The following is a 13,989-nucleotide window of genomic DNA, read 5'->3' on the forward strand; positions in this document are numbered from 1 at the left end:
TTATACACTCATGGCGAATGAAAAATACCAGTTAAACCTATGTTTTAACTTAGGATCCAGATCCACAAAAGGACTGAAGCAAAATTAAGGTACCTAAAGCATGTGTATGTTTGTATCTAAAAGCATACATTTTTTTTACACCTGCCCAGGTCTAGTGGCCCCTGCCTAAGACCTAGGAAGGGGAAAAGACCCTAGCGGTGTCAGTGTAAAAGCTCTTAATAAGCCAAGAAGATGCAATGGTCTTAGAGAGAAAGTTAAAACACGACTTTGTTATGCTCAGGGTAGAGAAAATCTAATTAAAGGAGCGGTGAGAGGTGGGAAAGGAAGAATTAAAACTGGTATGGAACAAAAGCGATGAGATTGCTGCATCTCTCAAAGAGCTGCTAGGTTTAGTATGTCAAGAACGAAAAGTGATTTGGAGAGAATGACAACAACAGTAAAGTAATTAAATGAATTAAAAAACAAAGATGTGAAAATTTAATTTTCTTGGGGAAAATTAAATTGATTGTAGTGACTGACTTTATGGGTTGCTTTATGCATGCAAAAGTGTTGGAGCATGCTTGACTAAAAAAGGACTGCCTAGACAGTGGATGTGGATGAGAGGATTTTTGAGCGTGGAGGAGATGGAAAACTTGCAGGAACGTTTAGAAAGTAAAACATGGCAGAATGTATGGAGGCTATGCTTCCCTCACAGAGCATAGCTCCCGTAGTATTCAATTGAAATTACTTCTCTTCCGCAGTGGGGGGGGCATAGCTGTTCCCACGATGTGAACGTGCCATAGTAGAACACTGCTGATTGTGTGATCAGAGGTGGTAGTTTAGCATTTGTTAGCTTTTTTTTTTTTTTTTTTTTTAAGCTTTGCAAGACTGTCCTAATGCTTGTACATCCTAAACTGTGTCCTGGGTTCTGTTTTTGTAAGTTAACAGCTAAAATATCCTAAATATGTTGTTGAGTTTGAACATCAATATTTCCATCCAGTGAAATCATCTTCTGGTGTATCTGTGTTCTAGTATTCAAGACCTCAAAGAGAGAATAAGGCAACGTACTAACTTACCGTTGGGTCCAAGTATTGACACCCATGGAGAAACTTTTCTCTCGCAAGAAGTGGTGGTTAACCTTTTGCAAGAAACTAAGCAAGCTTTTGAAAGATGTCACAGGGTAAGTTTGCTTCCTCTGATCTACATTAGTAATATAATTTTGTGCATCAAATTAAATCTGAGGTTGTACATGTCAGTTTTCAGCTGACGTATAATAGGGAGAAAGGAAGAAGCTTGGCCTATTGGACAAATTATCTTTTATATTGTTGAATGGGAGTCATGGTAGAGGGTGAGGATTTGCTTTTTAAACATGAATTTAATTTTACCTTTTGGTTTTTAATACTGTGCATTTTTTGAACTATTTGGAAGAAGTGGAGAGGTTTAAACTTGTGTATCTGTTGTTTTTATTGCTAAGCTAGACTCAAGAACTGAGAAAGATCTAGTGTAAAAAATTTTTGTTCTTATTTTGAAAATACAAAGAATAGTTTCCCAACAAATGTTCTCCTGTGTCAAATGTATCATATCTTCTAGCTTTAGAGAATATCACCAATAAGCAGCAGAGAGGAGTAATCTTTACTCTTGCACTGTTTACCTTGGTAATCCTTTACTGTTAGTGAAATGCTTACATCTAACACACAAATGTATTTTTCTACTGACTAAATCACTGATTTTACTGCTGCCTATTTGCTCTTTCATCTGATTCTTTAATGTAAATGAAAACCCTTGAAATTTAATTGCAAACTCATTAAAAAATATCCCTAGCCTTGATTGAAGCTAAACGCATTTATTTCTAACAGTATTTTTATGCTTCTAACTTTCTAAATTGTCTTAGTGTAGAAAAGCTTTTAACACTTTAGATATTGGAAGCTTTAGTATTTTAGCTATTTAGAGGGTAGCAGATGTAATGAAATAGAAGTACGGCGCTGGTACTTGTACACACTCAAATAACCATCTAGTTAGCAGTGAAAGCCAGTGACTGCAAGACCCATGGGTGGATCATCATTTTTCTCAATAAGATAGTTGCTAGTAAGCATTATTAAATTCCTGATGTGAACTAATTTTTTCCAATTATGCACAATTTTTTTTTCCTGTTAGGATCAGATTTTTTTTATACTTGGTCTAAATCTGGGGGTGGGTGTGTGTATATATATATGTGTAAAGCTACTGCAAAACGGATCTTGTGGTGTAATGAAATTTTTAGAATTAAAGGCACTTAAAAACTTCTGCAGTATCTTACACACTGCTAGGATTTTGTATCTGGTCAGGGCAACTCACTAGAAGGGAAGTTAAAAATTTCCCTGGCCAGCAATTTGTAATATATCTATGTCTCATGACAGGTATGTGCAGGCACACTGTGTGCCCCAACTGTGACTGCTTTAGGAAAAATACGTTGGGAATGCTGAATGTAATGGCATTTTGAAAAACTTCTGTTTGAAAATCTCCATACCAATTTTTTTTTTTTTTTAAGGTATACAGCTATAGTCTTTAGGGGTTTTGTTACATAAACTACCTTGAATTGTGAGAGTAAGCTTACTTAATCTTAACTTTATGAAGGCTTTCCGTAATTACTTATAAAACAAAGCCCTACTTCTTATGTGCCAAAGCACTGTCACATTTTTCATTCTGAAAGGGATTTACTGACAGGTTACTGTCTAAAATCCTATGCGTCTTACAGCTCGTTAAGGAACAGATGCTGTGTGTATATGTGAACGTTGCTTCACTTAATATACATTTTCATGCTCCGTTGACTGCAGTTGAAACGCTATAAAAGTAGCGGAGGTTTGGTCCATGTTATTTTTTCTGAAGTAGTGTGACAGCAATAAAAGAACAGCTGCGCTAGGCGAAACTGGAAGTCCGTCTAACCCAATATCCTGTCTCTGTCTGTGGCTAATGGCTGAAGCTTAAGGAAAAAGAAAAAAGACCTCTTCTCAGCCTCCAGCAGTGTGCAGTTTTGGTACTTCCTGAGCCAGAGATTACATCTGGGCCATGCATTTTAATGAGCCTTGATGAATCCATCTTCCTTAATCTGTCCAATGTTTGTTTTTCTTTTTTGAAACTTCCTTATACTTTTGTTTTCCATAGCATCCTGTGGCACATTACTCTTTGGGTATCGTTAATCGAGAAATAGCTTCAGTTTACTTTTTGGTGCTGAAGAGCTTGTTGATACGAAGGGCTGTTCCTGAGTAGTTCTCTGTGTGGACGCATCTAATTTGGAATAACACTCCAATTATTCTGGAATACTTGTTACATTTTAAGCTGATCCTCTACTAATATCAGATAAATTTTCAAATATATGTAAAACTGACCTTTAGGATCAAAACTTTTCTTTTTCTTTAAAGCTCTCTGATCCATCTGACTTACCGAAGAATGCTTTCAGAATTTTTTCTATGCTCGTAGAGTTCTTATGTACTGAACACATTGATTATGCGTTAGAAACAGGCCTTGCTGGTAAGTATAATTTTGCTTTTGGTGGGAAGAAAGTGGCTTTGAATGTGTGGTACTTAATAAAAATATTTTCCGAGCACTTCATCTCACTACTTAATTGATTTGCCTTGTTCAAAACCTATGGACTAAAAACTGGTTGTTGTGTATTGGGGAGTCAGCATTTAATGTCTTCTAAAGCGTAACTTCCATTTGGGAAACTGGTACACAGATGGGAAAATGCCACTGTCTTCAGAAAAATCTGTATCACAGAAAACAGGGCATAGGCAGTCCCTGCCTCTTTCAGTTGTTCTCTTTGCCGTAACAGGAGAAGAATTTTATATTAAGACTTAGCTTTTTTTTATAAGAATTCCGTGTATATTTGTAGAGCTGTATGTTTTAAAGGCTGGTGGCAGCAAATAAGAACACTGCTTATATTTAAAACAATTAAAATCTTGACAATGAGAACCTGTCTTTCCTGAGTGAAAGTGTGAAACTCATGTTCTGAAGAAAGATTTAGGTTGGTTGCACTGTTTTCGATTTTAGAAATGTTAAAAGCAAGATACACCTATGGTTATGATTATATATCTAGTAATTTTATTGCTACTTGTTACCTTTTTTACTGATCATAGAATTCCTGTTAAACCCAGAAAGGCATGCTAACATTACTTGATGTGTCTTTGAGAAGTACGCTACGTATGGCATCATGGTAAATTTTTTTCAAACTGTAAGCCTATGATTTAGGTGTTTATGGGAAAATTTGGCATATTTTAAGAAGTCATCATGCTAATTAGAACAACTGCATACCAGTATGATCCTGATGAAACCTTCTTTGCTTTAGGCATTCCTTCTTCTGATTCAAAGAGTGCAAATCTCTATTTCCTGGATGTTGTCCACCAAGCCAATACTATTTTCCATTTATTTGACAAGCAGTTCAACGATCATCTGATGCCATTGATCAGGTACTCTTATTCTGATTTACATTTCTTTTGCGAATGGTCACTTTTGGTGAACAAAGCAATTCTTCATTTCTCATCTCTGTTAAGAGGAGTTTATTCTTGGAGTGGTTCCGATTGCTGTTGTGGGAAAGATAAAATGCTGTAATGGGTCTGGGGAAAGGAAGAAGGAAAGTTGCACAGATCCATACATCGGAGAACTACGGCGGGAGATGGAGCTCCAAGGATGTTGATGTGGGGAGAGATGGTTGCTTCCCAGAGATCTCACTACTGCATTGCAGGTCTGAAGCAGAGAGGACTTTTGGCTGCACCCTGGGGTCAGCCGGTGATATCAGGGCTGCTGCGAATTGCTAGGGACTACCACACAACCTCTGCAGAGGAAATGGCTAGCCGTGCCGTGGGAGCCATACACAAACTACATGAAAGCTGCATGTTGTTTAAGAGATACTGGCTGGATACACTTGAGGCAGAGCACACTGATGTACTGAGAATTAGTGTGTGCGTGTGTGTGTATGTGAAAAGCTGGGTTTGCTTGCTAACTTGCCGGGGGCTGGCAGCAGCAGAGAGGCATTATGCTCAGTAGGGACAGTGTTGCCTGAAGCGTATGACAATATTGCCCATCAGCACTCGGCAAATCCCGCTGAGGGTCAGCTGGCTGTTGAGGCTGTTGATTTGTTAATTTGAAGCCAGATAGCTTCACCTAAATTAGTCCTTTCTGAGAAAAACTGAATGGGAAGTCTTCACAAATTCATGTTGGAACAGCTCCAGCAAATAAATTTGTTTGGTGTTTAACTCTTTTACCTCTCAACCCCTTATGCTGTTGTAGTTCTTCTCCTAAATTATCTGAATGCCTTCAGAAGAAGAAGGATATCATAGAACAAATGGAAGTGAAGCTGGATATGGGCATTGATAGGTAAGTAAAGATTTAAACTGTCTATTAATCACTGATACTTGTAAAACCCCTTTGTGATGTAAATTGGCTTTCCTTTTAAGGATGAAGTTTTTCAGAACACACATTTTTTTTCTTTTAAATCCATGAGCACACATTATTCTGTCAAGGAAATTAAATATTGTCTGTTTGGAGGCTCATGTTTTTCATGGTAGATGTCCGACCTGATATAGATACTTTCAGAAGGACTTCAGTAAAGGATTTTGATCCTGTTGAGAGAATGCAGTAATTCTCATTGAATAATTTTCATTCTGACATTGACATGATTGGCTGATGAGGTTGTGAGTGATTCATTTAGTCTATTTCCATTAGCCCAATTACAAATAAGAGGATACACCTTTCCTACCCATAAAAAATGTAAATGAAAATCATAGCTACTTTGCAGCACGGGAAAGTGACAAACTAGCAAGCTTAATATTAGGAAACAGAACTGTTCTGTGACTGCCCTACTTTGCCCAGAGAAGCATGTGGTGTTCCTTTATTTCCAAATGATGTTATTCAACCTAGACCAAATTACCTAAGCTCTCTGTGGTTCTGTTTTCTCACCATGGTAATGGAAATAAACCTTCCTCTGGAAAATGAGGACCACTTTGGAAATTATCACCCAAGTTCTTGTACAGATCGCAGCAAACACTGGAGAGGAATGGGAACAGCACTGTGTAGGGAAGAGGGTCATTGCATTTGGGTCCTACTGCGTACCTTCTGCAGAGAGATGAGGAAGAGATTTGATGTAATATGCTTGCAGAGGGCTCAAGGATTTGGTTCTTAAAAGCATTTTCTGCAGCTGCAAAAGAAAGATGGAAGCTATGCAAATAGCAGTTGAGGCTTTAGCTGCTCCTGCTAGAAGTGACCTGATGATTTATACAGAAAACTTGAAGTACTTGACCTGTTGAGGCAGCAAGCTGAAATCTAGACAGGCATGGGTCAGTCGTCGGCATCGGAATAATTTGTAACTGTTTGTATAAAATAATTAGTCCCTTAAAAGTGGTAGTAAGACTTAAGAGAAAAGTCTCTGTTGGAAAGCAGTGTGTTCAAATGTTTGTGAATGGAGACTTTAAAACAGTTGTGCCTCATTTTATATATAAAAGAAAGATTAGTTTTGAGATGAATGTTACATATAAAACATGTTTGTGTGCCTGCTTACCTGCCACTTTTTGATGCTGCCTATGCTTTTAAGAATTGATTGTCTTGCTTAGAGGAATGATGTCATTAAAAAAAAGGAGGGAGGAAGGGGAATTTCTAAGCATTGATGGTTTCAACACTATCCGATCTGAGGAAGTCCAAGAGCAGATTCTTGAATGGTATTCAAAGTGATTTTCTACCCTTATAAAAGTGATTTGTTAGCTGAACTAAACTAGTTCGACTGGTTTTCTTTCAATATGTGTTCTGTGTAAATAGCCTTCTGGGTGTTTTTATCGGAAATAGAAATTGGGGAGAATGCAGAGTGTAATTTTTTTCTTTCATTTCTCTTTGTATATGGATTGTTGAAAGAAGTACACCTGAAATGCAAGTCTGAGGTCCATGGATAGAAACACAAATGTAGTCCCTCTTTGGACACATAATTCTCCTCCACTTTCCCACAGAACTCTATTCCTGCAAAGCCTGTAGCCTCATTGTTGCTAATTTCCATCCTTAGAGGAGGTTTTCGTAAAGTGCTTTATTTAAAAAATAAATAGAGGAGGATGGGGGAGTTCCCAGCAAAAGATCTGGGAAAGGTGAGTTGTGCCTGTATCAGTTGCTTTGCTATTTGACCTTTGGGTTGGACTTAAAGTGAGTCGGTGCCCTGACCTTAGATAATGTTCTGAAAAGGGAAATCCTGTGGAGGAGAAAGAAATGACACTGTAAAACTCTACTAGATCTCTGAGAACAAGAGAAATACCAAGCTCTAGCAAGGGACCTTCATTTCGCAAGTGTTTTCTGATGATTTTTTTCTGAATAATACGCAGTACAATCAGATTCTGCTAAACTAAGTCTTGGGAATGCTTCCTTCTGCTGTCAGATTCCCTCAGCAATGAAGAATGCTATCCAGTTTTTGTAGAGAGTTGGATTTAAATGGATTACTTTGCAATTAATGTGTGCCCTTTAGAACCAGCTGGCCAGCACGCTGTATGCTGTGCTCCAAGACAGTGAACTGGGAGCAAAGTGTTTTTAGACTTTTTTTTTTTTTTTGGCTGATTCTCTCTTTCCTAACTTCTTACAGAAAATCAAGCTTTTCTCCTCTAGAGAGTTGCATAGTAACTTTGGAAGAGTGTGCGTTTGTGTGTGTATATTTATTACGTGAAGTATTTCCTTTGACATGTCCTAGCACCCCTGGTTTCTTATAGTAAACGTTCACTTTTAGAATATGTTCTGTAAGTTACTCAAATGCTGAGTAGTGAGGTTTTTTCCCTTATTGCTTTGTGCCATCTACTTTTGTATAAAATCGTTTTAGTATCTGTAAATATAAAAATCAAGGAAATGAAAATATTCCCCTCAAAACACGGTCTATGTTTGTACCTTTAAAGGACACTGAATTGTATGATTGGACAGATGAAACATATCTTGGCTGCAGAGCAAAAGAAGACAGACTTTAAACCAGAAGATGAAAACAATGTTTTGATTCAGTATACTAACGTAAGTAAACTAAGTTCAGACTCATCAGTATAGCTTCGAACTTGCTCAAGTCATATCAGATAGAAGATGCTGTTTAATAAACATATGCATTTGACAGCATGTGCATTTGATTAACATGCTTAGCTGTTCCATTTTTTACTAAACACCTACAAACTTTGCTGTGGGCTGTTTTTTCAAGCTGAAGAGAAATGTTAGCAGTTTTATATGTAGTGTCAGACAAACCAGTAGATGCTGGACAGCCTGTCAAATTCTTTTCCCTTCCAAGAGGCCCAAATTAAACTGCTTTATTCTGAACTGATATGGACTATAACTTAATAGAACAGGGTCTTGCAACCGTCTTTCTAGTTGGATATTTGTGTCTTTATGTGGCGATGGAAAGTGCTGCTGAAAAATTAAATTGAAATTATTAATTGCAGTGGCATGATGCTGCTGAAAGTTGAAAGACAGAGCATCTAATGCTCAGCTTATGATCTAGAAACCGCTTTATGAAAATAATTGACATCTTTTCCCCAGTTGTTTTTAGTAAGAACCCTTTTTTTTTTTTCTTTTCCTTCTTTTAGGCCTGTGTTAAAGTTTGTGGCTATGTTAGAAAGCAGGTGGAAAAGATTAGAAATTCTATGGATGGTAAGAACGTGGACACTGTTTTGATGGAGCTTGGAGTTCGTTTTCATCGGCTGATCTATGAGCATCTACAGCAATATTCCTACAGTTGCATGGGAGGCATGTTAGCTATTTGTGATGTGGCCGAATATAGGAAGTGTGCCAAAGACTTCAAGGTAAGCATGTGTAAGTCGGTGATGTACATTCATGTGGAAATTATTTAGTAGAAGACAGTATTTTAAATCAAAAGTTATCTTCTCATAAAATCTTCTATTTCTATTTGAACATCAGCAATCCATATACTGACGTTATACATTCTGTTATCATACTGACAGTTCTTTATCATGTCCTAAAGAGCTGTCTCTTAATAGCACTTTGTTGCTTGCAAGCTATGTGTGTGTATTGAGGAAGTATTGAGTATTTACCTTATTTTGTATTGTATGTATGATTTTTGAATTGAAAGAAAATCTAGGGATTGCCCTTCTGGACAGGACTCGTGGTCCCCATGCTTCCAGTACTTTCTTTTCCCCTACTGACTATTGCCAAAAGCTTCAAGAAACCCAAATTTGGGGTATGTGGTATAACCTAATCTTCTATCTAAGTCTCATCTAATCATGTTTAGTTAGAGATGAGATCTCTTGAAATTTGAAGTAGTTTTTTTGACTCTTCACGTGTTTATTCATGTTGAGGAGTATCCCATAGAATAGTCTTAAAACTTTCAATCCCTTTCTGAATTTTATCAATGCTGTCTTGTAGCTTTGTCAATGTGTCTTCCTTCCATTAGGAAACAAATTGAGAACTTCTTTCTAGCCTTCAATTTATATATTTGAAAGCAGCTCCATAGCACTTCAAATTTTTATATATTGTTGTATGCCTATCTCATGTTAAATACAGTGAGAAATTGCTGGTTATCCAAGATACATACTTGGAAACCATTTTTGTTTTCACACAATGCTGCCTCAAATGTTATAGATATTTGCCCTTAATGAGAATATAGGTTTACAGTGAGTTTGCTGCATTGTGGAGCATAAAAATTATCTCAAAAACGTTACCTTTAGCATGTTTTTGGTTGGAAGCCACAAATGTTTCAAATCCATTTTTTTCAAAAAGGTCATGTGTTGCAATTAGGGGCTAAGGAAGCAGGACCTTGATCATAAGTACCTCTGGTTTGATGCGTTAACAACAAAAAAAACTCAGCACGTTTTGTTAATGGTCCATTCTCTGTTTTAAAAGAAATAAATCTTAGATTTTTTTTACACACACACACACACACACACACATTTGTATGCAAACCTATGAAGAGAGAGAATGACCAAAGTGAATCCTCTGGAGAAAAAAGGTATTTTGAAAATCTAGATGGGCTTTGCAGAGTCCATGTTGTAAGACTTTACGCAAGTTTTTACTCTTAATACCTGTCTCTCTCTTTTATTCTCTAACCACAGATTCCGTTGGTGTTACAGCTCTTTGATACCTTGCATGCACTTTGCAATCTTCTGGTTGTAGCCCCGGATAATTTAAAGCAAGTTTGCTCAGGAGAACAACTTGCTAATCTGGACAAGAACATCCTTCACTCCTTTGTTCAGCTGCGTGCTGATTATAGGTCTGCTCGTCTTGCTCGTCACTTCAGCTGAGAGCACGGAAAGAAATGTTACACCTTCGGGCAGGCCGCAGTTGTTAGAAAGCATAGGGAATGGTTTCTTACCAAACAGTGGTTGTAATTTTTGTGGGATAATGACTGTTCAGAATAAAGCAGCAGCCATATTTAAACATGGCTCTGTAGAATGTGAGCAGATGAAAATTTGAGTGATATTTCATGCAAGCTAAAGTCCTCCCAGTGATGAATTTCTGCAAAACTACTTGCTAATTTTGCATTGAAAACATACTGATGTAGGAAAGCAAGTGGTGCACTGAAAGTATTTTAGTCTTCAATATTGAATTATCAGATACCATTTGTTAGACTCTAAGTACAGAGCATAGCGTAGGTAATGGATTACATAGACTAGACCAGTGTAGAAACATGCTTCATCATTTTAATGACTTAAACTTCAGCACAGCTAATCATAATCAAATTATCTTTGATTGGTGTTTCTAAATCATTTCTTTCTTTTAAAACCGTATCCTGCTCAATGCAATTTCTTGCTCTAATTAATTAGCTTGGAATTTCTTTGAGATGTAGGAGTAACAGAAATGCTATCCCAGAGAGATGCAATTCATTCATTGTGTAGCATTCTAAACAGAACTGAAGTGGTTTAAAAAAAAATTTTTTTTTGGTTCTTTAGTTTTGTTTTGACCTAATAGTTGAGGGCCCACTGGAATATATTAGTGTTGTGTGATCTGATGACATTCTTGTTGGTTCTGTTTGATACTGGCACTCTGAATTTTATATATGCTCCTAAACTGAATGCAGCCGCCTTGTCTTAGGCGTTCATGTTACAAGGTGAAGGTGCCCATTATTGGGATAAGAGAACTTTTTCTCCTGTCTCTTGTTTTGTATGTAAATAAATTCAAATTATAACAAAATGAAAGGATGAAATGTAGCCTAAGTTGCTCATTTATATGTGGGAGGAATGGATGGTGCCACTAGGAAAACTCTGGAGTTTCAACTGTGCTAAGATGGTTAATCCTCAGTGCCTGAGCCATATAAAATGTTGAAGTTTGCAGAAGCTTCTCTTCCGCTGCTTGTAATTTTAACGTTGGAGACTGGAAACCTTTGTGTCCATTAGGCTTTGGCGTTTATTCAAGTTGCTTCTGAGGTGGACTCATAGTGTGCATATGCTGAACTGAAGCAACAGTGATGTTTGAAAAGTTTAGCTTTTCCACAACCAGTTGAAAATTGTTGTAAATGGAGCTTTGTTTGGAGTGAGCTCTTGTGGAAAACGGGTTGGAACTGCCATGTTTTGTGTCTTCGGAGTGACTCACTTGATCCCTAGACAGATCATCTGTAACACTTTATTTCTATGGTGGGCTCAGTGTACTTTATGAAAATTTTTTTTTCTCCCCCATTGTCAGAGAAGCATTGCTATAAATTTACTTTATGGGTCAAATAAAATTATTTTCCTTTTCTTAATGGTTTACCAGGTGTAGTCAATATTGATAGACTTGTGTGGAATTTTTCTGGGTTGGTTGAAGTTTCTCTGCTTCTTTTTCTATTTAGCAGAGCATTATTTTGGTAAGCAAGAGAATGGATGCCAGATTTTCTCAAAGTATTCTGGGAGACTGGGTGCTTTGTTCAGCTGCGTAGCTCTATTCCTCAGCCATGGCAAAGCCACAAAGAGTTTTGGACACTGGAGGAGGCACATGCTTGTACTGCTGCCATTTTTATTTTTTTTTTCCAAAAGCTCTGATGTGAATTCAGATGATACCTCTCTGTTACCTCTGTAACTGAAAGCCAACAATTTTAGGGCTGTGGTTTTACTAACTAATAAAACTTCTTTATACAAAAAAGTGTCAACTTGTAAACACTTAAGGACAGTGCGCATCATCTTAAGACTGCAGATCATAGAAGTGCTTTGGAATTTGTTGTATGATTGTTTTGAATTATTTTAAGGTTGTATGAAATGTACTTATCATATTTCTTGCTTTACTAGCTGTTTCCCATGTATATGCTCGGTGCAATACTTTTCATTATGCCTATTAGGAAGAGGCAGCAAAAAGTAGGTGAATATGTAAACTCTTCCTCATTTAAAAAAAACATCCCTCCAGATACTTTTTTCTTTTTATTTCCACATTCTTCAAATACCTTTATAATCAATTGTATAAACCCTTCTACTAAAAAAATAAAAATAAAAGTAATTTTACTGACCAAATTTATCACTGGTGTGAGCTTTCCCTTCCCTCCTTTTTGAAAAACATCTCCATGCGTACGCTGAAAGATTTTCTGTTTCTCGAAAAGACTGAGTTGTCGGTAAGTTTACCTTACAATGCAAGTGGGACTGGGATGGGACTGTAATCTTCACCCATTAAATTTATAGCTATTATAGCATGTAATTTAGGAAAATATTTCCAGTGGCTTCTGAAAAATATAAAGTACTACCCAAAATACAAATATGGCTTTTAATGTTCGTGTAATGAGTTAAAGTGTTACCTTTCTAATATTCGTTTCTAGAACATTGGCATTTAACAGGCTGGCAGCCAAATGAATGCTTGAGAGGAGGTGTGTGTACGTGTGTGTAATTATGTTGTCTACAACTGGTGAAAATGGCTTTGCAGTAAACTGTTGCAGACTGGGAAATAAGCTGTGTTTTTACAAGTCCTATAATTTATTTACGTGGCTTTGTATTGTAGTCTGTTTGCATATGCACAGAAGGCAAGAAGGAGCTGGTGTTCTGTAAGAGTACTTTTCAACACAAATAAAATTTAAAATCTGGGAAACGGCAGTGCTTGGAAAAACAGAAGATCTAGATATTTAGAATTAGCAGGTAAGAAGTGAAGAAGACCTTAACTAAAAGGATCTGGAGAACGAGCGGTTTTAAATGAAGTAGCTTAGCACACAGTAGGAGAAGTTTGAAATGTGATTAATGGAAATCTAGCATACACGTGCCATAGGCAAATAAGCAAGACTGGAATTAAAATGTCTTTACAGCTACATTCCCATCCTTAAATGAAGTGAGCTTTTGGAGGAGGGAGACTGGCTTAAATACCTTGAATAAACAGCTCCAATACATCTTGAAACCTTTGGATTCAACAGGAAAAGGCTTTCCGTACTTAAGCGTGGATCTGCTCTGAAGAATAGGTAACCATGCTGTGAATGTCAGCTCTGCTTATTTCTACTGTAAGGAGTAAAAATGCATCAGCAATATGTAGTCTAGTTGGAGGGAAAAAGAATTTGCTAGAGCCGAGCTTATTTTTCTTTCAAGACTACAGTGACCTCGATGATGGTAAGTGACTGCTTAACTTCAGAATAACGCGTTATTGATTGGTAGGAAGTGAGTTTATTTTGTGATCAGTAAGAGAACTTGGGTTGCCTTCCCTTTCCTTCCATTTCTCTCGGCTTCTGCTAAGTTGCTTTAAATCGCTGGTTGCTTCAGTGTTTAACTTATAACATGAAATTTCAGTTGCCTAAAGAGCAATCCTCCACCATCTACTTGGTGCTGTATGTGTTGTGTGAATTGATCGCTCCGTTTCTGTAGGAAATGTGGCAAGTAGATGCATCTTTCAAAGTACCCTGAAGATGGAGAGGGGCCTTATCTGTTCATTTAGAGTCCTGTGCGGTAACCATTGCCCTATTCCTCAGAAGTCTGTAGTTCCAGATTTCTCAAGCCAACGTGTGCATGAGAGTAAATTTAAGGTACGCTGTTTTAGATGCTGCAAAGTTTTTGAAAAAAGAGAGGTGGTATTTGGGTTTTTCATGGCAATAATCATCTTGGATCAGTACTTAGTTGAGCCAGTCATAAACAGGGAAAACAGTCCAGG

The 13,989-nt window shown here is 37.2% G+C and overlaps 1 protein-coding gene across 4 annotated transcripts in view; it reads left to right on the forward strand.

The window, feature by feature from the left end:
* The window catches only part of EXOC5 (exocyst complex component 5), a 29,458-nt gene extending 17,071 nt beyond the window's left edge, over positions 1-12,387 (forward strand). For 2 of the 4 annotated variants that reach the window (XM_068947450.1, XM_009670658.2), the window contains exons 12-19: positions 54-89; positions 1,012-1,159; positions 3,378-3,486; positions 4,301-4,421; positions 5,242-5,328; positions 7,869-7,977; positions 8,538-8,753; positions 10,020-12,387. In XM_068947450.1, the coding sequence (XP_068803551.1) occupies positions 54-89; positions 1,012-1,159; positions 3,378-3,486; positions 4,301-4,421; positions 5,242-5,328; positions 7,869-7,977; positions 8,538-8,753; positions 10,020-10,208 (1,015 nt within the window). In that variant the 3' untranslated portion in view covers positions 10,209-12,387. The remainder of the gene's footprint in view (positions 1-53; positions 90-1,011; positions 1,160-3,377; positions 3,487-4,300; positions 4,422-5,241; positions 5,329-7,868; positions 7,978-8,537; positions 8,754-10,019) is intronic. The other 2 variants (XM_068947451.1, XM_068947452.1) reach the window with 1 other exon arrangement.
* Positions 12,388-13,989: the final 1,602 nt, after the last annotated feature.

The sequence above is a fragment of the Struthio camelus genome, chromosome 5 (genome assembly GCF_040807025.1).
Source record: "Struthio camelus isolate bStrCam1 chromosome 5, bStrCam1.hap1, whole genome shotgun sequence".
Lineage (NCBI taxonomy): Eukaryota > Metazoa > Chordata > Aves > Struthioniformes > Struthionidae > Struthio > Struthio camelus.